The following is a 22053-nucleotide window of genomic DNA, read 5'->3' as shown; positions in this document are numbered from 1 at the left end:
AGAAGCTTGAAAGTCTGACAACCAGTGTTACCGAAGAGTATCGTGTAAAAACCCAGGTAACTGGGTTGTGGAGTTCAGATAGGCAGTCGCTCCATGTAAAATACTGATTTTCAGCTGCTTCCGGTGACACTGGAAGTCGACTCCAACATAGTTTGGAAGATAGGCTAAGCTGAGATAATAGTTTTGTGTTTATCTAAAACACACAGAGACGGCAGGGGGGCATTTTTTTATATCTGGTAAAATTTATACCTAAAAATCCTGAACTTTGATGAGAATATTTTAGCAGGAAATCATTCAGCAAAACGTGATAATACGTCGAACAAACGCAATACTCTTTCCCTCTACAAAATTCAATAACCTCGGACCGATATTTTTCATCCCTGTCAACAATTTTTCATGGTATACGTCGTACCTAATATATCGCTGAGCAAGGACGAAGCGGTCATATATGTACTGCATGTTGCCTATTGCAAGGTTTTATTATGTAAAACTGACGAAATATATATTATCTCACTAATACTACAATAGTGCTGTCACTCTAATAATATTTGCTTTCGGCATCGAAATACTTGTTTATCACTCCCTATTATAGGAGGATATAATGCAGAAAACATGCTCTATGGGCCATAAAATAAAATTAAAGATTTTATTTGTTACAAAAAAATCTAAACCTAATGTCAAATTCTATGTATTTTGAGTTCTGACGATAAGTGTGTGTTAAAGTTGGATGGATTTAACTCTGCACGGTTTTGTTATGATCGTACTAACTACTAATTAGCTAAAACTTCAAAAATACTTCTTGCTGTTTAAAAACAAATTAGTTTTCGTCTTTTAATGATCTAAAAGTTACTCCTAGTTAGGCGTTACGATCCTTAATTTGAACAACACTTTTTTGCTCAATACATATTTTTTATTGAATAAATTCAAGAAATACCTAATCTTCTACAAGCCTTTTCGTGTAAATTAGTTTGAAAGAAGGATTATCAGTTTCAAGTTACAAGATCTAATCCTTATCACTAAAGCGTTTAATCCTCTTGCGAATTTTTCAAAATGGTTTTTCATCACAAAATTTTGGAACAATTTAGAATGTATATAAAGAAAAACCTTCTAGATAGTTGATTGAAAATGGATTGAAAAATGGAAATCTAAAATTTTAGAGTATAAAAAAAAGTCTATACACAAATGTGTTTTCACTTAAAACACGTCATACAATGTGATGCAAGTATCGTGCTTAATTTGAGTAACCGAAGTGCTTTATTCAGGCGCAGCAACAGTTCTAATCAGTCGAATTCAATTGGCTCATGTTTCGAGCACGTGTTCCCGCTACATTTAACTTGCTCTTGTGACTGACTAATCAACGAAAACGAGGCATACATAATCAACCACTAGTATGCACGGCTACTGATGCGAGTATAAAGCTAGAGGGCATTGAACCAATTGATCGGATTCAAATCACGGATCGCAAGAAAATTATGAAGGGTTTAGTATTGGATTCATCCTGGGATTATTACTGTTTCTTGATAATACTTCAGTGAAAAGGGGACAAAATAAAGACGTCTGGCGTTAACGGAAAGCCATGCAAAACCACATAAAAGAATAAAAAAATTATGTGAGTTATATTGATTAATTTATTTACTTATCAGTGATTTAACTATGAATGCAATTTTTATGGACTCAAAAAATGATTCTTTTACTTAGTAAAACATTTTGATTTATCCTTATCAATAATTATATTAAACCTGGAATTTAAAAACATCTGCAATACGTATTATTCGTATTTGGTTACTATACGAGGAAAACTAATAGCTTATGAAATACGTAGATGACTGGTACTTACAAATTTAGATCAATCAATCAACGGCTACATCATTCTGTTATGTTTCGTGATAGATGTCGGCACGACTTTCACTAGCAGAAATATGAGGAATACAAATGGTTTCAAAAGGAAATAAACTATTGTTTACCAGGTACATAAGATTTTTTTCGTTCCTTCATTAACAATTCTGAATTCAAGTCTATCCAAATTAAAAATATAAATGATATTTTGCTCATTAATACGGTAAATATTTTAAAATCGCATTATTTCGACTGCTAAGCAACCATGTTGAAACAAAAGTTCTATAAAAATAAACCCTAAGATACTTCTACTTTCAGTAATTTTGTAGTTTCGAAGTTGAGTTCGCGTCGCTACAGTCACTGTAGAGTACGACTTTCATATAAAAGTCGGCGAAAAAGTTTGTATAACTGCGCGCTACGCTTTATGCTTCACGACGGAATATCTGTTATACGGCAAAGTTCGTGATCTTTAAAACTTGGTACCTACCTATATAACATTTTTGTTTATTATTTTAGGTAACTTGGTAAGGATCGTACCAAGTGGCGTCCTTAGTCTTTGCCTATCCCTATGGTCCTTAAGGGAAAAGGCGTGATATAATATGTGTATGTAAATATTAGTATGACGTATTTAAGGGATTTGTTCACATTATATACAGAACCTGTAGGACAGTGATGGACGAATGATGTAAGTATTCGTATGTAAGTGGGAGAATTTCGAACACAAGGCAACACACCAATGCTTTCAAACTTATTTTAACTTAACAACTTAACTTTATAGCAATTTTCTTCTTATTCAAATGTTTGCAATATTCTAATGAGTTGTTAATAACACGGTACGGTGAGTTCGTGTTCACTGATATTATAACAGGTTTTATTTGTTTACAATCAATTATACGATTACGGAACTGCTTACTTAGTATGTTTGAACTGTGGGATATCTTACGATTATGGTAATCTCAAGTTATATCTACATACTAATAGGGTGTTTAATAAATAGTTATAGATTATACCTATTAAACATTGACCGAAACTATTGTATGGGGATGTCGAATAATATTTATTTTTTGGCCCGTTTGGTAGACTGTTAAAATATATCATACACCTATTGTTTCCTTTTGTAAAAAAAAAACAAATAATTACGGCGATACATTGAGTGAAAAAGTTACATGACGTCACGTTATAGTAGAAAATGTTCGACAACGTGACGTCATTAGCCATTATATTGTTCTTCGATGTAAAAAAACGTGTTTAACATTTTTGAATTATGTGACCGACGGACTTATTAGGATTTCTGATTTCTACTTCGGAAATATACCTATTTATTCTTAGGATAATTAAGGAAATAAAGTTTAGACTTATTTCTTTTTCCGGTAAACATATTCAAGTGCTAGTAGAAGTCGAATTCCAAGAATCCAAATATAAAATACAGTAAAGATTTCTCTGGAGCTATTGTTTTTACTTTGATAAAAGTTGTTCAGTCTCGCATTCTGAAGTTTGTGATTACAGATCTTGTATACGAACATACGCTACATTGAATAAATACGGGCTGTTTGGATTTGATTGATCGCGTGCTCTACTTGCCATTTATATATATATCAGCTATCAAGCTATGTAGCTTAAAGAGAATAAGTACGGCGACTATTTTCAATTTTGTCCGTTGAAAAAAAATATAATTCATACACGTTTCTTTCATCACAATTATGTGTGTACAATAATATATATTAAGTAACTTAGCTACGAATCAATTCAATGTATCGCCATAATTATTCAATTTTGTACAAAAGAAAAAAATATGTGTTTTATATATATCATATTTACACACTACCAGACAGACAAATACTACAACTTCTTCTGTACTGAGTCTCTTCACTTCATGTCCACATCGTATTTTTATATGTTATACCTAATAATGTACCTTTTGGCATGAGCATCGAAGTTGCCTTCGGGTTTCTGATTCTATTGTACATTATTTAAGATGTGGCCAAGCCGATTAAACTGTAGGATATTGGTAAAAATATATTGTTGACCCCTGCTTTTATCACAATTTTATTATTGTTATGCCTTAAATAAACATTTGGTATTAATTAAAGAGTATTCTATCAATTTAACCTTTTTGCTAAAAACATTCATTTATTCACTCACGTCTATTTAAAAGCAAATTTCACTGAAAACTTGTCTGTCAGATTTATTGAAATTATAGCAGAAAGACTTTTAGCCAAAATTGTAAATTTAATTCCGGTTCATATTTCTGTCTTTCCTATCGGATTGGTTTATTGTGGTATACGTAAATGTATAATGGCTAACAGAAGAATCGTCGTGTACGGTGGTCGTGGAGCTCTCGGGTCCGCTTGCGTCGAATACTTTAAATCACTGAACTGGTGGGTCGCCAATGTCGATCTACATAAGAACGATCGCGCAGACGTGAATGTAACTATACCTAAAGACTTTTCTTGGGTGCAACAAGAGCAACACGTTATGAAAGAACTAGGCAATACGCTAGTAGATCAAAAAGTAAACGCAGTGGTTTGTGTAGCCGGTGGATGGGGTACGAATGCTGGCCAGACACTGAGTAAACAGGCAGACGTTATGTGGAAAGAATCCGTGTGGCCCGCGTCGATCGCAGTGACTGTTGCCTCAAAATATCTGTCGCCAGGAGGCCTGCTGGCTTTGACCGGCGCGAGAGCTGCTCTAGACGGAACACCAAGCATGGTTGGTTATGGCATGTCAAAAGCTGCGATACACCAACTAACAAAGTCTATAGGTGCAAAAGAATACGCCATGGCTCAAGATTCGTTGGTGGTGGCCGTTCTTCCTATAGCGCTAGATACAGAAACGAACAGAAAGCTTATGCCTAAAGCTGACTTCAGCTCTTGGACGCCGTTGACCTTCGTGGCTCAGCTCTATATGAAATGGATCAAAGGTGTTGGACGTCCACCCAGCGGTAGTTTGATTTCTCTTGTTACAAAGAACAATGTAACGGAATTATTCCTCGAAGACCCAGTAAGGTCTAAACTGGAAGAAATAATTTAGCACCTGAAATGAAAACTTCAATGCATCATTATTTAGGAAAATAAGTAAGAGAAAAATCAATTTCTGATGATTTCTTTGCGAAAAAATGCCCCTTTATTATTGGTGTGAGATTAAAATTAAATTATTATGTTCGTTTAGATGTGTTTTAATTTTACCATTAAATAAAGTAGTTACTTATCGTTAGAATATTTAGCTACAGAGTTGTCGTATTACAAGAAGTAAGATGTAATTCGGTTTGTTGGACCTACAGACGTAAACATAGAATCTAATAAAAATATTATTACAGTGATGCGGACCGTGTCGCTGTATCACATTATTCAAGTAAACGGCAAATGTAATAAAATTACTTTGGTCAAACCAAATTGCTTTTTTTCACAAAAATGTTTCCAAGTTTACATCTGTATACAAAGAATAATATATTAGGAATGTCTTTGCTGTCTACGCGTAAGTGTACAAGATTGCTGATCACAAGGTTTCCATTTAGACTCCTGAATCGTGGAAAATGCTGGGATTTTTCTGGTCGTAGATATATTTTTCTGTATTTAATTCATAATTTATAGGGATAATGAAACTATAAAGAATTAATTCACCAATATTCAGACGCCTGTTGTGTTTAATTGCCATGAAAAACACAAGTAACAATAAACATATGAAATGATACGAGTTGTAGACACCAAAGGAACTTTGGTGACTTGGTGCATCAAAATTTCCAATAAATCTTACCGAGGAGAGCGACATGATAAAGCTCTAGAATCTGATACATTTCATTCCCCGAAGAGTGGAAGAAGCTAGAATAGTAAGTAGACGTTCAACATTTCAGCCATACGTGGTTGGAAAACTACTGCTACCAATACTCGCTAAAAGGAAATAAATAGTTTTAAGCGAATTATATATTTTCTGGAATAAATGAATAACAAAAGATTTTTCTTATTAAAATAATTATCTTCTGTTATATATTAGCAATCTTCTGTTGGAATATTCTCAATAGCAGTCAGGAGTTTGGCAACAATATGAACGGTCGAACTTGCCTCTACTTAAACTTTCTTGTAGAACAGTGAACGTGATGACAAAAATCTAAACATTTTAACTTAACTCTCAAAATGCGATTTAATTATATCTCCATAGAAACCAAGTAAGTGTCCATAGCTTGAAATATACCGTGAATCTATACTATAATATTTTAAAGCTGAAGAGTTAGTTTGTTTGTTTGATTGTTTGTTTGTTTGAACGCGCTTATCTCAGGAACTACTGGTCCGAATTGAAAAATCCTCAGTGTTAGATAGCCCATTTACCGAGGAAGGCTATAGGCGATATATATCATCACGCTACAACCAATAGGAGCAGAGTACCAGTAAAAAATGTTACAAAAACGGGGAAAATTATGACTCATTCTCTCTTATGTGACGCAAGCGAAGTTGCGCTGGTCAGCTAGTTACTTATGAAAATGCCAATTTCGAACAGTGATACGTGGAATTTGTTGGATAATTGCAATGTTGATGATTGAACACCTCTTCAACCTTTAATTATGAGTTCGTATCAACCACGATTCCTGTAATGAGCATAATATACAATGCGTAAAGGTCATTATTAAATACGAGACTCTTTTAATATTAAAGCTTCCATTGATATTATATTATACTCTTATATAAATATATACTTATATACATATGTATAAATAACACCACACGAAGGTTTAGGCAGGGGTGTATGAAATACATCCATATTTCGCCATTACCATTGAAAGTCCAATGTATTAGGGGCGGAGCTTTTGCCATTTACGAATTTCTGTTACAAAACTAATACAAGATTATGATTTGACTCCCTCTATCGTGCGGTCTCAAGCTCGATGCCCAGGTCGGGCAAAACGCTATTAGTATTAATTTTTGATTATTCTCAGTAGTGGCACGGAGTATGGTTACGTGCTCGGTACATGGCAATAAGCTCGCCCCTATCACATGGGACTAGCATTATCTTATTGTGGAAACGTGTACAACAGGCGTGAAGATTATGTACATAATTATGTATATTGTGTAACATTATTAATGTGTTTGTATGTTTGTAATTCACTCACGCCAAAGCTATGGAACCGATTTCGAAGACGAATTATGAGAGTTAGCAGTGTCGTAGCTTATGTACTGCATAACATGTAGGCTATAGAAATACATAAGGACCACGCAAACGGAGTAGCAGTCAAAAGTTCAACTCATGTTATTATGGCGCAGTAGATGAAGTCATCTCATCACTGTCATTAGTTCCAAATGTATTTGCGTCCCGCCCACGCGAGGCAAATATTTGTGTTGTGTAATGGGCACGAGCATTTTGTGCCGAGTTTGTCTGTATGTATTTTATTGTACCGGATTATATAACATCTAATTTATGTTTATCTGTAATATTATTATGTATAGATATTTAACTGCACGCGTGGCGCAGTGGTTTAAGCGGTCACCTCGATGTAACAACTGTAGCGCCGCGTGTGGTGGGTTCGAATCCCACCCGGGACAAATCTTTGTGTGATGAGCACGAGTATTTGTTCTGAGCCTGGATGTCAATTTATCTATATAAGTATGTATTTAGAAGTATATAAGTATGTTTATCAGTTATTTGGTTACCATAGTACAAGCTCTGCTTAGTTTGGAATCAAATGACCGTGTGTGAGTTGTCCAATGATGATATTTATTTATTTATTAATGAGTTGGCTATAAGTATTTTTTAAATAGTAATAACACCTGAATTTATTTCCAAGCTTATGCCCGTGAATTTGTCCGTGTGAAAAATTGACTGGATAAAAAGTATTATTTTGAATGATACAAACATACTCGTACATACATAATATCACGCCTTTTCCCATAGGGATAAACAGAGACCAAAGAACGCCACTTCTTACGAATTTTACATGATTCTTACAAACTTACTTTGCTTCATTTTTTTCCATATTTCTTGCAACATGATCAACACCGGTTAGGAGTACTATGCACCTGACCTTTTGCAAGACGTCATCCATATGATGATAATCTTTATCTTTTAATAATTCATGTGATAAACTAGGTACTTGTGTACCAAACATTTAACGTAGACATTATATAGAATCAGTAGTTATTGCGTGAAAGAATAACAAACATACAAACATCTGACTTTTTAAACTTTCATTTGTAATATGATTACGATATGACTGATGACTGGTTCACAGCCGGTAATTTTGACAGTCGCATATTTGCTGTCATTTTATCAATAGATTAAGTTATCTGAGACTTATTCATAAGCTGTGAAACTGGCGCTTAGTTTTGTTTTTGGAATATTAGGTATATTTGTATAACTTACAGTTCAAGTATTTCTAAATTGAAGATCGAACTTTTTCAAGGTCATCCGATCCGCATGATAGTATCTACATAGAGTAGGTATACAAGTATGTGTGTAAACCTTTCAAGTGGAAGTATCGAACATCTAGAGTACTTGAGAAACCTTTAACTTGTATTCTTGAGTTGAAATAGTTTGAAGCAACTCATATACCGAAAGCGATTCGAGAGTTTATTTTAAAATATTGATTTTCAACTGCCCCGAGGGATAATGTAATCTTTCTTTATGTGAAGACATTTGTTATGTCGAGATATTGTTTATTACATGTGTCGTATTGAGATTCTGCATAACTTTCATACCGATTGGTTCGTATTTAATTCGTATGGGGAAAGTAAAATAATAATTAGCAGCCTTTTGCATATGATTACGGCTAAGTTTAAAAAAAGTGTGTTTTTAGATTGTCAAATAAAACCTAGTAGGCGAAAACAGTAGCACGATTGTATTACTATCGACTGTCAAGAAACCGTTAACTATCGAAACGTACGAAAACACAATTTTTTGTTCATTTAAACGTCAAACAAATTTTCTATGAAATAATCAGGGGCCCTTCTCAAACATGCTAAAGCAATGATAATTAGAAAGTGATAGTGTTTAGCAAGCCAGGACAGTGTCAGTCAATAGAACGTCCCCGTGTTGTAGGTCCATTACGTGATACACTTTGATGTAATTAATTAGTTAATCTAAATACAATATGTTCACGTTGAACACTAATTTGGGTGAGGTAATTGAGGTAGGTAATCAGTTTCCGGTATTAATAGTATATTATATATACATACGTTATTCTACTAATTGACAGTGGTATTCATTAAAATGCCTCTTAATTATTATTGACAATAGGGAAATTATCTACAGCCGGTACTGCCCAGTATAGAGGGTTTGACATTTAAAATGTACTGCCAAAATAGTTCTTACAGAACCCGGTAGAGGCACTAAACAGACTTTCGTGTAATATTTCTCAATAGCTAGTCTGTTGTCGGTAGCTGATAGCAGCAGAGAATCGAGCTACAGTACCACAATTCTCTACCGCTTTCGACTGCCGAAACTGAAAAAAATTATGACAATCAATTCTACGCCTCTAGTGGCCGTTGTAGAAATTATTTTTGCAGTACATTTTAAATGTCAAACTCTCGATACTCGAAAGTATCGTCTGTCAATCGCGCTACTGGTACTGGTATCGCATAAAGGATCACCTTAAGAACTCTTGCTATTATATTATATCTTTGAAATACTTGAAATTCTATTCTTATGATGGATTTCATTGGTTTATTGTTTCACTTGGATTCTTTTTACACATTTTTATTCTGTGTTGCAAGAACCTGGTTTCAAGTATGTGCAGATTCAAGATTGTGCCTGCATGTCCCTTCGACCTCTTTTAAGTTTTGTAAAAATAACAATATTATTAAGCACTAGCTGACCCGGCAAACGTTGTTTTGCCATGTAAATTAAAAAATATATATTGTCACTTAGGGGTATGAAAAATAGATGTTGGCCGATTCTCAAACCTACTCAACATGCTCACAAAATTTCATGAGAATGAACGAAAACTGTGACGCGAGAATTTTGTATTTTATAGCTGACCCGCGCAACTTCGCTTGCGTCACATAAGAGAGAATGGGTCAAAATTTTCCCCGTTTTTGTAACATTTTTCGTTGCTACTCCGCTCCTATTAGTCGTAGCGTGATGAAATATAGCCTATAGCCTTCCTCGATAAATGGACTATCTAACACTGAAAGAATTTTTCAAATCGAACCAGTAGCTCCTGAGATTAGCGCGTTCAAACAAACAAACAAACTCTTCAGCTTTATAATATTAAGTATAGATATTCTTTTTTTGTGAATCTAAACCATTCTCAGATCCCCTTGAACACACACAAAAAAATCCATCAAAATCGTTCCAGTCGTTTAAGAGACGTTCATTAACATACACACTTACAGAAGAATTATAAATATAAAGATTTGTACAACTTAAAACAGTGGGGAAAATATACGAAAAGCAGCTATGAGGAAACTAAAACTGCTGAAAAATATTAATTGGCCGTATTACGTACGAAATTAACAAAATCCGTAAATTATTTTATAGATCTATTAGTTTGTAAACCTATTAAAATAAGCTGACAACTCAACGGTTTTCCTATTTTGTGAACATTCTGAAAGTTATATTGGTTTTATATCAGTTGTTTGGTCTCCTCCACGATTTATTGTTCAACGTGACTTCGTTGATGTCTACGTAAAGCTACTTACGGTTTACAAATAAAACAGCTACATAGCGTATTATATCAATATGTTTCTTTTATTTGTATGGAAAAGTACATTTATATTTATACAACTGGCCAAATGTGGGTTAAACTGGCACACGGCGGGTTCCGTACCCATATTTTTTGAAATGGGAAAAAACCGGGAAAACGGGAAATAGAGCCCCTTAAATATTAATTTAATTCTGGATTTTAGTACTCGTAGGTATGTAAAAATGCGAACTCTCTTACTTTCAGGGTTCCAAAATTACAGCCTGGTGACAGACGTAGAAGTCCTATAAATAACATTCCCGTTCCACCTTTTGGGTATGGAACGTTAAAAATGCTAAGAATCTTTATATACATATATAATTCTTCTGTAAGTGTGTATGTCACTGAACTTCTCTGAAACGACTGGACCAATTTTGATGAAAATTTTTGTGTGTGTTCAAGGGGATCTGAGAATGGTTTAGATTCACAATTTTGTCCGCTGGGCAATGTTTTTTTTACTAATTTTTAATTTATTCGACAGGTCAACGTCTGTCGGGTCCGCTAGTATAGTATATTTTTGCAATCCCTTTTCTATTAAGAGTAAGCCCGCGATCTGACCACGCATTCCACTCAAACGACAGAAATTTCTGGCTTCATTTTATATATGTTGATACTTGTCTCACAAAACTGCATATTGTATAGCCAATTCGCCTTACATACTTATTTATGCTACTTTCTTGGTCGTTGACGCTTGCGATATGCGTAAAAAAATAACTAACTGTAGCGCGATTTTCTAGAGTCGGTACTATTGAATAGCGATCATTTGACTCATAAAATGACTTGGAGAGTATAATTCTGACAATAGATGCTAGGGAGTCGATTCTTCATTAAAACTTTTCAAAATTTATTGCGGGGCTATTCCCAAATGTTTATTGTTATCGCTCCTTACTCATCATTTAACGTCTTTTAATTAATATTTTGTGCTTCAGCTGGGCCATTAAAGCTTAGTATTTAGATCTAATGATATGTGTATGATGTAAATAAAAATTCAATGGCTAACTATATGTTTTTACGTTCGTGTAGGTATACACAAGAAAATGAAACCACACGTAATGTTTGGACGACGCTTAAAGTGGTGCTCTCTCTCACTTGATTCCAGTGTAAGTGACCGAAATAAAGTCGGTAAAATTTAAGTGTTACTTAAATAATGACGTTAACGAATACTGCCGAAAGAGTCGAATAGGTTTCAGTAAATACCCGGTAAAATATGTTAGAAACACAAACTGCAATAAATTATGAATCCTTTCTTTAATGGATACCATTATGTCCCACTCAGTTAATAAATTCATAACGATGACCCGTTTATCACGGAACGTCTCATTTTTTTAAATGTCAGAGTGTTCCGCCTTTAATGCAGTTTCAAGATGATTGAGCAAGAGCAATGAATTTTATCGTTACATGTTTATTTTATAGGTATTCTTCATTTCTGTATTTTTATCCGTCTGAGACTTAGTCCATAATTTAATTTCTAAACATTTTCGAGCAAAAGTGTTTGGAATTTTAAAGTATTTCGAATATTCACACAAAATTATATTATAAAAAAAACTTTTAAAATTTATCAAAAAATAAAAAATACTGAAAAATAAATATATTCACACACATATTGATAGAAACTATGAATGACTCTTTGTTTTGTTTTTACAGATTTGAGCAAATATGTTGTTATAGCTAGGTTTTAACAGAGGTATACGCGTAAAATGACGAGACGGCACTTGTGTGTGTAAGGCAAAAATAATCACATTTAAAATGAGTTTAATATAACGATGAAAAAGTACTATGATTTTATATATTTTTCATTTAAAAATATATGAATGATACAAAAAAAATTATATCATTTCGCAACATGCTTTTTGGTTGTCATGTACAATGGTACGAGTATAGTGAATCAAAATGCTGGCACTGAAATATTTTTTTTATTCTCTTTTTTGGTCATTATAAAAATGAAAGCTGGTTTTTTACTAAATGTTTTTTTACCATTCGAATTGACGTCATTGTATTAAAAGTTTGCTTTAATAATTGTTTACCGATTTTTCACGTTCATTTTATTATATTTTTAAACAAGCTTCATTTAAAAGGTCTTAAACAAGGAAGGAAAGATAGAGGCCAAGTCGATAAAAAAGAAAAATTGTTTATTTTTAAGACAATATTGAGATGCGTCTACAAAAAAGCCACAAAACAAAAAAAAAAAATATTTTTGTTACGTACATACATGACTATGTGTGTAAAGATATTAACCCGGGAGCACACGCGCCTTTAAAACTTACACGACCACTCGCGTATAGAGCATTTTGCTCACGTTTTACAAATAACCAAAAAGTACACAATTTATAGTATTTTTATATATTTTACTGCTTAATTATAATAAAAAGAAAGTGATAAATCAAATCAAATATTTATTTTTAATATTTAACATTCGTTATGCTATAATATTTGAATTACAAAAACAGGAACTAAATTGGCATTTCTTAAATGCACTTTTGGTATAAACTAAAAAAAATAACTTTTATAAAAAAATTTAAGGAGTTAACAACAAATCATTAATCTTCATCAAATGCACGAGTTTTACATATGTCACACAAAGTAAAAGCATGTTCAGTGCATATTTTTTTTTTACATGTAATACATGTCTTTTTCGGCTTGCTATTTTTACGCCTTGGACAGATCGCGCAGATCGCACACCGTCAGGTTTACATCCTCTGAAAAGCCAGGTTCATTTGTGAATCTTTTGATAATTTGTTGAAGAGGATGAGAAAGATAACTGCTCAGTATAAGTGTTGTAGTCGCTGTGCTCACTCTCTCCATCACTTTCAATAAATTTGTTGTTTTTGTCTATCCATCTGTAAAAAAACTATTATATTTGTATGTAAACTGCTTAATAAACTCATATTACACCAGTATTCAACAATAAAATAAAAATAAAGACTTTAAATAAGGTATAATACTGTAAGAAAAAAAAATAACAATAAAAAATAATACTTACGCTGTTAGTCGCGCGATGAGCAAAATGCCGCGCGACGAGACTCGCCGAAACAAACCACCTCTACTAAGCGATGGATGCACAATATCATAAAAAAACAGTTATGTACGGGACAGGGGAAGTATAAAACTCAGCTATTGGGCAAATGACAACCGTAGACAAATAAATTAATAATTTGCGGAAATTTTAAATTCACCGTGAGGGAAATGCTCATAGCGCGTGTGCTCGCGGGTTAAGGGAATTATACGACTTTGCATAAACCTCTTCCTTGAATGTGCAAATAAGGTTGCGTTCACGTGCACACCTATTAGAGATAAGTGCGAGAGATAAAAACGTCGCTAACATAGAAGTTACATGAGGATAGTGTGCAAAGTCATGTCTGTCTGTGTGAAACCTTTTTCGCAGCTAACCCATATAAACAGCAGCTCATTCTCTACTACTATCGACTACCGACAACCGACCTGTGATCGAGAAATTTTATATGAAAATCTGTACCTCAATTCTGTACCACTATCGACTACCGACAACCGGCTAGCTACCGAAATTTTGACATTTAGAATGTACTGCCAAAGTGTCGGTAGTCGATAGTAGTAGAGAATCGAGCTACTGTGCCTCGATTCTCTACTACTATCGACTACCGACAACCGAACTGTCATCGAGAAATTTTGTATGAAAATCTGATCAGCGCCTCTGACGGGTGTCGTAGGAAACACTTTGGCAGTACATTCTAAATGTCAAAATTTCGATAGCTAGCCGGTTGTCGGTAGTCGATAGTGGTACAGAACCGAGGTACTGATCAGCGCCTCTGACGGGCGTCGCAGAAACTTTGAAATTGAACGATCAGAAATAATAATTAGTAAAATGAACACCTGCCCTCTAAAATAGTACACTTCTCTCAAAAAGAGGAATTCTATTTCATTTTACGCACAGTCTTACTATTATTATTATTGCTTAAGTTTATGTGTATCTACTCTTTTACATCTATTCTTTTTACCCTACCTCTCATTGGCCCTACCTTCCGAACTGGCGGTAAATTCACTCTCTGTATCATTGACATCTGTATAAGTGTCAGCATTTGACCTAAATGAATAAATGATTTGTTTTTTTTTTTTTACAGAACTACAAAATATATTTTGAAGGTCACATAGATAGTTATGGATTAATACCTACGTAGAGTAATTTTTTCGCAAGCGAAATTGCGAACAGAAGCTAGTACAACATAAAAAAGCATCAGTGTGAGAGACCTAATAGAAACCAACATACTGTTGACATTTTAACGAAATTTGTTCACTTTTAAAGCCTTCCGTACTGAAAGCTGAATCGAGCACTCAGGGATTCAGGGCGCAATCAACGGTAAAAATTAAATTATACAAATTCCACGGGAGACGTCAAGGGACAATTTGAGTGACAGTTTTAATTTAGATGCCTAAGCTGCGCTGCCGACGGCGAAATATGGCGCTAATTTGTCCAGTTCATTACCGCGGTTAGGCCTATTCCCACTTATAACGTTTTCTATGGAATTGGTTGTTGGCTTATGGAAATAATATCATCAATTAAATTTAAACTACCGTAGATATTTTTTTAATCGTAATGGTTTTATATGGTGATAAGTGACTTGATTTATTGGTTTAATTGGCTTTACTTTTTGGCATATTAGGACTTTTGTAGAGTGCACTTAAATCCGATTCACGCTATAGTAATGAAAATCTTAGTTTTCGTTTGTAATGCTGGGAGTGAATTATTTTATCGTAAAAAATCGTGTGCAGGTACCTAATGTTTAAAAAAATCAAGAATAGCAATTAACCCTTTTTCTGATTGAAATAGAACCGTTGGTATTCTAAATTAAACGTTTTTTCCACTGAATAATTTAAAAGTAATTATTAAGATAATCATAAAAGTCACCGATATCGAAAGTCGTACAATATCATCATTAAGAAATGTCGTCGTGTTTGAACAAAACTCATATTTCAGATAGCCAATATTAATTATTCGTGAATTGGCCTCCAGTAATATTTGCATTTATTAATCGAAATTTATGACCAACACTCGCCACCGTAATTCAATTAATGCCTCATTTATTATTGGCAGTATTTTTTTTCGATTATAGAAAATTTACATAACTAATTAATATAATTAATTCTAAACTTGATTTGCTGCAAAATATTTAAACGTATTTATTCAAAGAGAGGTTAATATTTGTAAAGGCTGTTTTGTGTGGCACAATATAGGTCACTGTTACAAAACATTAAACATGAAAGCTTTATTTGTCTATGTTCCAATTAATTGTTTTCATTGATCTGTCCATAACAATGACAGTTGACTGGTGAAATCAACTAATTATGTAATTTAACTAATTAAATCAGGGTTGACAATCCAAAAATAAAATATTTTAGTAATTAAAATATAAATCGACTAATATGCGATGTGATGAACACCCACGATATTATTAATTTATGTTTTTTTTAAAGGCAACCCCCGCACTAAGTATTGCTCATGTGTTGCGGGGACTTTTTACAAACATATAAACAGCGAACGCAAAGTAAAACCGGGCCAGCAACAACTATTTGTGAATTGCATAAATATTTGTTCCGGGTGGAAATCGAACCCTCTCTCGATGCATTGGTAATGGCGAGGTGACTACCTTAAGCACTGCGCACGGAGGCCGTTAGTTGTTTAAGTATCGTTATTTAACCCCTGGTTTTTGAGGTACATTTAGCGGTAGTTTACCTATTCAATAGCATTTAAACTCATATAAAAAGAACGCTATTGAATAGATAAACTACCGCTAAATGTACTCAGAAACTGGACATTAAACTGTGAGCTAAAGTGTTTATTTTGTCCACAGAGATGGTTGGAGCGAATGGCACGACAATACCCCGGCGCGGCGTCATTGGGTGCATGTGTCGAATGTCCCGCAGCACCGGCGTTACCAACGGGAGCAAATGCACTACTTGCACTTCACTTCGGCAACTCAAGCTTCTCGCACCCCCTACAGCCTCATCCCCTCCGGCCAGAGCACTATCTGTACGTTCACACTTCTCATAAGCGTAAGGATTCTCTGTGGAATTGACTTTTACAGCAAGAAAATAACAATCAAAGAATTCTGTGTTAGCTTCTATTCGCTAGATGGCAAATAATTTCATGTATGTAGACTTGTCTGTAGTAGCGAGTTGGCGACCATAAGATTGTCTTATATTACTGCATGTACAGTGAGTGTTAACAGTATGTATACACAGTCACATAATAAAAAGCATTTTATCAATGACCATAATGATATTACAACAATAAGTTAACTTCAAAGTAATTGTACAATCACTGCGTATGGTTTGTTAACCGAAAGCAACGACTCAACTATATTTAAACTACATATATAAAATATTTTCAGACAGAAAATAACTATTGAGATTGAGACAGGGATACCATTCACAGTCAAATAATTTCTTACACTGGCTATTAAACATACAAACTAAACTCTTTTGTAGCCCAACTTATTTTTAAGGCAAGACTTTTCTGGAACCCTATATTAAGTATGTCTAATACGAGTGATTTAAAAATTGGTTCGAGAGAGTACACTTTTGGGGGGTCGTTAATAGGAGCTTTTACGTTATCTCATATTTTATAATTTGTGTCCAATGACGCAGTTCATATTTTAATTAAGACTTTTCTGACTGATTTTATTATCAGTTGAAGATATTTTAATTGGTTTCTTACACCCGTATGAATGAGGCTTCAGTCCAATAACATTTTAAGCTCTCAGCACGCAATCACTCTCGGGAAACATTATGGAGAGATTAATCTAACGATTTAACTTGGAGAAACAGATTATGAAGTGTCGTTGTAGTAATCGCTAGGTCTCTAGGTAAATCTTCAACGTCAAACAATTACTTTTTATACAATTATTCTTGCGCTACAATTATTATATGCCCTCGACGTGAAAAGGTATGAACATAACAAGTCATCAGGGCTGGAATCTATTAGCTTCGGATATATCTCTTTCGAGGTTATTTTTGTACCACTTAGGGAACAAAATATAAAAAAAATAAAGATATACACCAAGTTTGGGAACTACAATCATTGGAGGCTTTGGTCATTTCATCCCACTTAAAACTTATCCCGCGGGATAAGTTGTCCACATTAATATTTTTATTATTTTTCTTTAGTCAACTCATCCCGATTTAAAGAAAAGGTAAAAATGTACTGTATTATTTGAAATATTTGTACCTTCGGGTACAAAAGTGTTGCTATAAATGTGGTCTTAAGTTTATTACAGTAGGAGATGAGGTTAAATAAATATTCTTTTGTGTTATAAGCTGTATATTCAAAAATGTCTGATGAATATTATTACTTACTTATTTATCGATATAATTTATTTCCTTTCTTTTTAAATAAATATCATTGGACTCACACACGGTCATTTTATTCCAAACTAAGCAAAGATTGCACTATGGTAACCAAAAGACTGATAGACATACTTATATACTTCTAAATACATACTTAAATAGATACATTGACATCCAGGCTCAGAACAAATACTTGTGCTCATCACACAAAGATTTGTCCCGGGTGGGATTCGAAAGGACAACTCCCGCTCTAAGAATTGCTCTTGTGTCGCGGGGACTATTATGTATGTTGGGACACTTATTAAGAAATAAAACGTCTTTTTTTTTAAACTTGTTGACTAGACTTAGTAGTAGTACTTACTTCCGTAATCAATTCCGAATTTTAAGAAGTAGTTCTATTCTTCAAAAGTAGCCAAAAGGGGCAGTGGCCATAATGAGTAATAGTTCATTAGCGAGTCGGTTGCCACCCTGAGAATTAGCCCTAATGCGCGTGAATCTCTTTTTTTCAAGTCTGTACAAATCGTAAAATATATCAGCGGGATGAGTTGTCCGATTCAAAAATTGTCCTAGGACAACTCATCCCGCGGGATGAGATCAAGCGGGATGAGTTGACCAAAGCCTCGATCATTGCAATGTAATTATGTATGTTCCTAAAATAAACGTTTTTATTTCATATTATTTTATGATAGTGTGCGGTATCTCTACATAATGTATATGTATACGCTCTGATGTGTAAAGACATTATTGAAATTGTATTATAGAAGAATGTACGTAGTATAAATATTAGATTACCGAACACAGGTCACAGAGTAACAACCCCATTATGTCCGGTGTCGATAAAGAAACGGTTGGTATATATTTACAAAGTGGCCTTTATAGGCTGTGGCACAATTTGTGGCACGTATCATGATTGTTTACATCGTATATGTAGTGTCTCTTGATATCAAAGCTAATATTAAGTATACATTTTCTGGTTATATTAGTTTATATGATGCGTCGATCGATTCTCTACAAGCATCAAATATCGACAACCTTCTAGCTATCGAGAAATTTTGTATGAAAAACCGGTCAGCACCTCTAGCGGGCGCCGTGTGAACTATTTCTGCTGTACATTTAAAATTTCAAACTCTCAATGCTCTTTAGTACCGATTGTACAGAATGGCGCTACAGTTGCAATTTGAATTACGTTATATTATTGAAGTTATTATGGGAAAAACAAAGCCGGGTAAGAATGAGATTGAGTACATCTCATACTTACCCGGCTTATGTAAAATATTGTAAATATCTGTAGCCCAATTCTCTACAACTATCGACTACCGACAAACGAGCTGTCATCGAGAAATCTTGTATGAAAATCTGATCAGCGCCTCTGACGGGCGTCGTAGGAAACATTTTGGCAGTACATTCTAAATGTTAAAAATTCGATAGCTAGCCGGTTGTCGGTAGTCGATAGTGGTAGAGAATCGAGGCACTGTACTTGTTATTTAAGTACAATGTTAGTTTATAAAACTAACTGCTAATGTAAATTTAACATTTCAGTAGATATATTTTTGTATTTAATGTTAAAAAAAGGTACACAGTGCCAAACTTTACGTGCTACGTAGATTCCAATGTTTTAAAAAGGTAGTGAAATAAAACAACTCCTCGGTACTGTCTAGCTGACTTTAAATGATAATGAATATTAGTATTGGTAACTAATTTTTAAGAAATTAGTCAGATCTGAAAACAACGAAAACGGGTTATTTTTCTAAGCACTCTAAGTGCTCAGTCTTTAATGGTTACGAGCGTATTTAAAACCGATTCCAATTTATTAACATTTAATTTTATTCCTGTTTTTAGTAAAGTTCTGTTATTTAAATTTGTTCAACATCATAATACTCATACTAATAAAACATACTTTGCTAAATTAGGGATTAATCAATTAAGTTCGCAGCAATCACTTCATTTAATGACATAATTTGTAAATCATTTTCAAACAGAAAATAGCTATAGCTATGAGATTAACTTACATTGCTAACGGTGTTTCAGGGCCGCGAATTTTCTTTGTTCGTAAACGAATTTCGTTTGTACCTCGACAGAGATTTGACACATGCCTCGTTAATCCTTCACTTGGTTTTGGCTGACAGTTCGCATCACACAAAAGCTTCGTACCCTGTTTTTGTACAATGGAAGGTGGTTAACCGAACGGCTCATGGTGAAATGCGGGCTTACGATACCAAAAAGCGTTCAAACGACAAAACGAAAACGAATTACGTTTTGAGCACTCTCGAACGAAAATAATAGGGTGAAACTCCTCAGGCAAAAGGTGGATAACCACTAACTGTTATTATTATCTTCTCCTACTTCTTTCGATAGTGGTGTTGCGGTATTTATCACATAAAATAATATTTATCTAAACACCTAAAATCACGCCATTTCCCCAAGGATAAAGATTACAAACTACGGGACGACGCACATAGAAAATTACTTTCTAAGGCTTCAGGGCTCTTGAGCTCTCTGTGGAATTTTCCATTTATTGATTGCTAGGCTTATTACAAAGCTAACCTTGGACCTTTTTATGTGAGGGGATAAACACGACCTCAGTCTCGTCTATTAACTATTAAGTATTTGTTTAGGGTATTTGAACAATACGTCTTTAACAGTCGTACAACGTTTGAAAGGGATAATTAAACCTATTGGTGACGGTTGTGTGCGTTAAAGCAATCGGAATACGCCGCCCCGCGCCGTTTTAATTTCCGTATGGAAATTCTCGGAAGTTGACCTGTGGATTAGCTTCGTAGAATCCAACTTTATAAGCCGGAAATTTAAAAAAACTATTGGAATTTACTTTTAGTTTGTAAATTTCTCTCGGCCGTGACACCGTAGTGTTAAAGATAGTAGTAGACATGCAGCATCACAAATTAGTTTTAGGTAGGAGTCGTACAATTATTGAGATTTCATACCTTCAATTATTGTTGGAAAAATGGGAAAAATCATCGTTTATAAAAGTAGGAACTCAGAACAATGTTATCGAGTTACGAGAAACTTTCAACTGAGTGAAACTTTTATACAAACTTTCGTTCAGTAGTCTCTTTAACTTTCAAACAGCAGACTTCCTAAGACTTCTTGAAATGTCAATGAATTTCACATTTATTATTTAAAAATATTATTTTACATTCGCTTATATTATAGATATTACAATAATCCCCGGTTTCTGAGTACATTTGGCGGTAGTTTATCTATTAAATAGCGTTTAAACTCATATAAAAATCGGGTAAGACATCCACAGATCATAATATTAATGATATTTATAATATGTATGTCAGTGTTGTCTTGCAGTCAGCAAAGGAAGTTTGTAAGGATCGTACAAACTGGCGTTCTCAGTTGTCTATCCCTGTAGGAAGAAGGCGTAATTGTATATACATATGTATGTACATAATGACATATTGATATTATCTTCCAATTAGATATCATTTCAATAGCCTCTTCAAACATAATAAGACAAAGACACCTAACATTCCTTTAGGAAAACAGTTCCTAAGTACCCATTATATTAGGCTTTGACTTGATATATCATAGGCACTTAGGTATATGTTAATGTCAGGGTTCGCGTTTTCAAAATATTTGAATATGAAATTACATTTCAGTACAAATATATTGCTATAGTGTTTGTATCAAAACTAGTTCTTATTTTGACTGCTTCAGTGCGCAGCGGTTAAGGTCACCACGCAGTTGCGTTAAGAGGTCGTGGGTTTGATTCTCACACATTTGTGGATTGCACAAATAATTGTTTCGGGTCTGATTGTGCTTTGTGTTCGTTTTTTGTATGTTTGTAAAAGTTCCCGAGACACAAGAGCAATTTTTTAAACAAAGAAATATGCGAAAGAAATAAATATGGAATTGCGATGTTTTTTATAACTGTAATATTATAATTGCGAAAGTGACCTCTTTTGTCTGTTCGTACTCATGGCAAAACGGTTGAATTTTTAATATAAAATCCTTAAAAGAAAATATAGGCATTTTCTCAAAATCCACGCGAGTACAAGCAAAAGGTTTCTATGAAAAAACAATGAGCGCGCCTGTTTTTCATACATTCACTTTTACTGTTTGGGTGTAATAAATTATAACTGGTCTGCGGTTTTCTCACCTCACTAAATATTATTCAACATAGTAATTGACCGCATATACTAATATGTTTGACATTCGGTTTGCGGTATAGTCAGTATTTCGTCATCAGAAAACAATTGTTTAGTACT

At 34.0% G+C, this 22053-nt stretch overlaps 1 protein-coding gene and 1 pseudogene across 1 annotated transcript in view; both read left to right on the top strand.

The window, feature by feature from the left end:
* Positions 1-17569, top strand: part of LOC142973868 (RYamide receptor-like) — a 35742-nt gene extending 18173 nt beyond the window's left edge. The window contains exon 6 of the mRNA XM_076115890.1: positions 16324-17569. Within this exon, the coding sequence (XP_075972005.1) occupies positions 16324-16523 (200 nt within the window). The 3' untranslated portion in view covers positions 16524-17569. The remainder of the gene's footprint in view (positions 1-16323) is intronic.
* Positions 4132-4866, top strand: LOC142973809 (dihydropteridine reductase pseudogene; annotated as a pseudogene).
* Positions 17570-22053: the final 4484 nt, after the last annotated feature.

Source organism: Anticarsia gemmatalis, chromosome 6, assembly GCF_050436995.1.
Source record: "Anticarsia gemmatalis isolate Benzon Research Colony breed Stoneville strain chromosome 6, ilAntGemm2 primary, whole genome shotgun sequence".
In the NCBI taxonomy this organism is placed as follows: domain Eukaryota; kingdom Metazoa; phylum Arthropoda; class Insecta; order Lepidoptera; family Erebidae; genus Anticarsia; species Anticarsia gemmatalis.
This window is presented reverse-complemented; position numbering and strand designations above follow the sequence as displayed.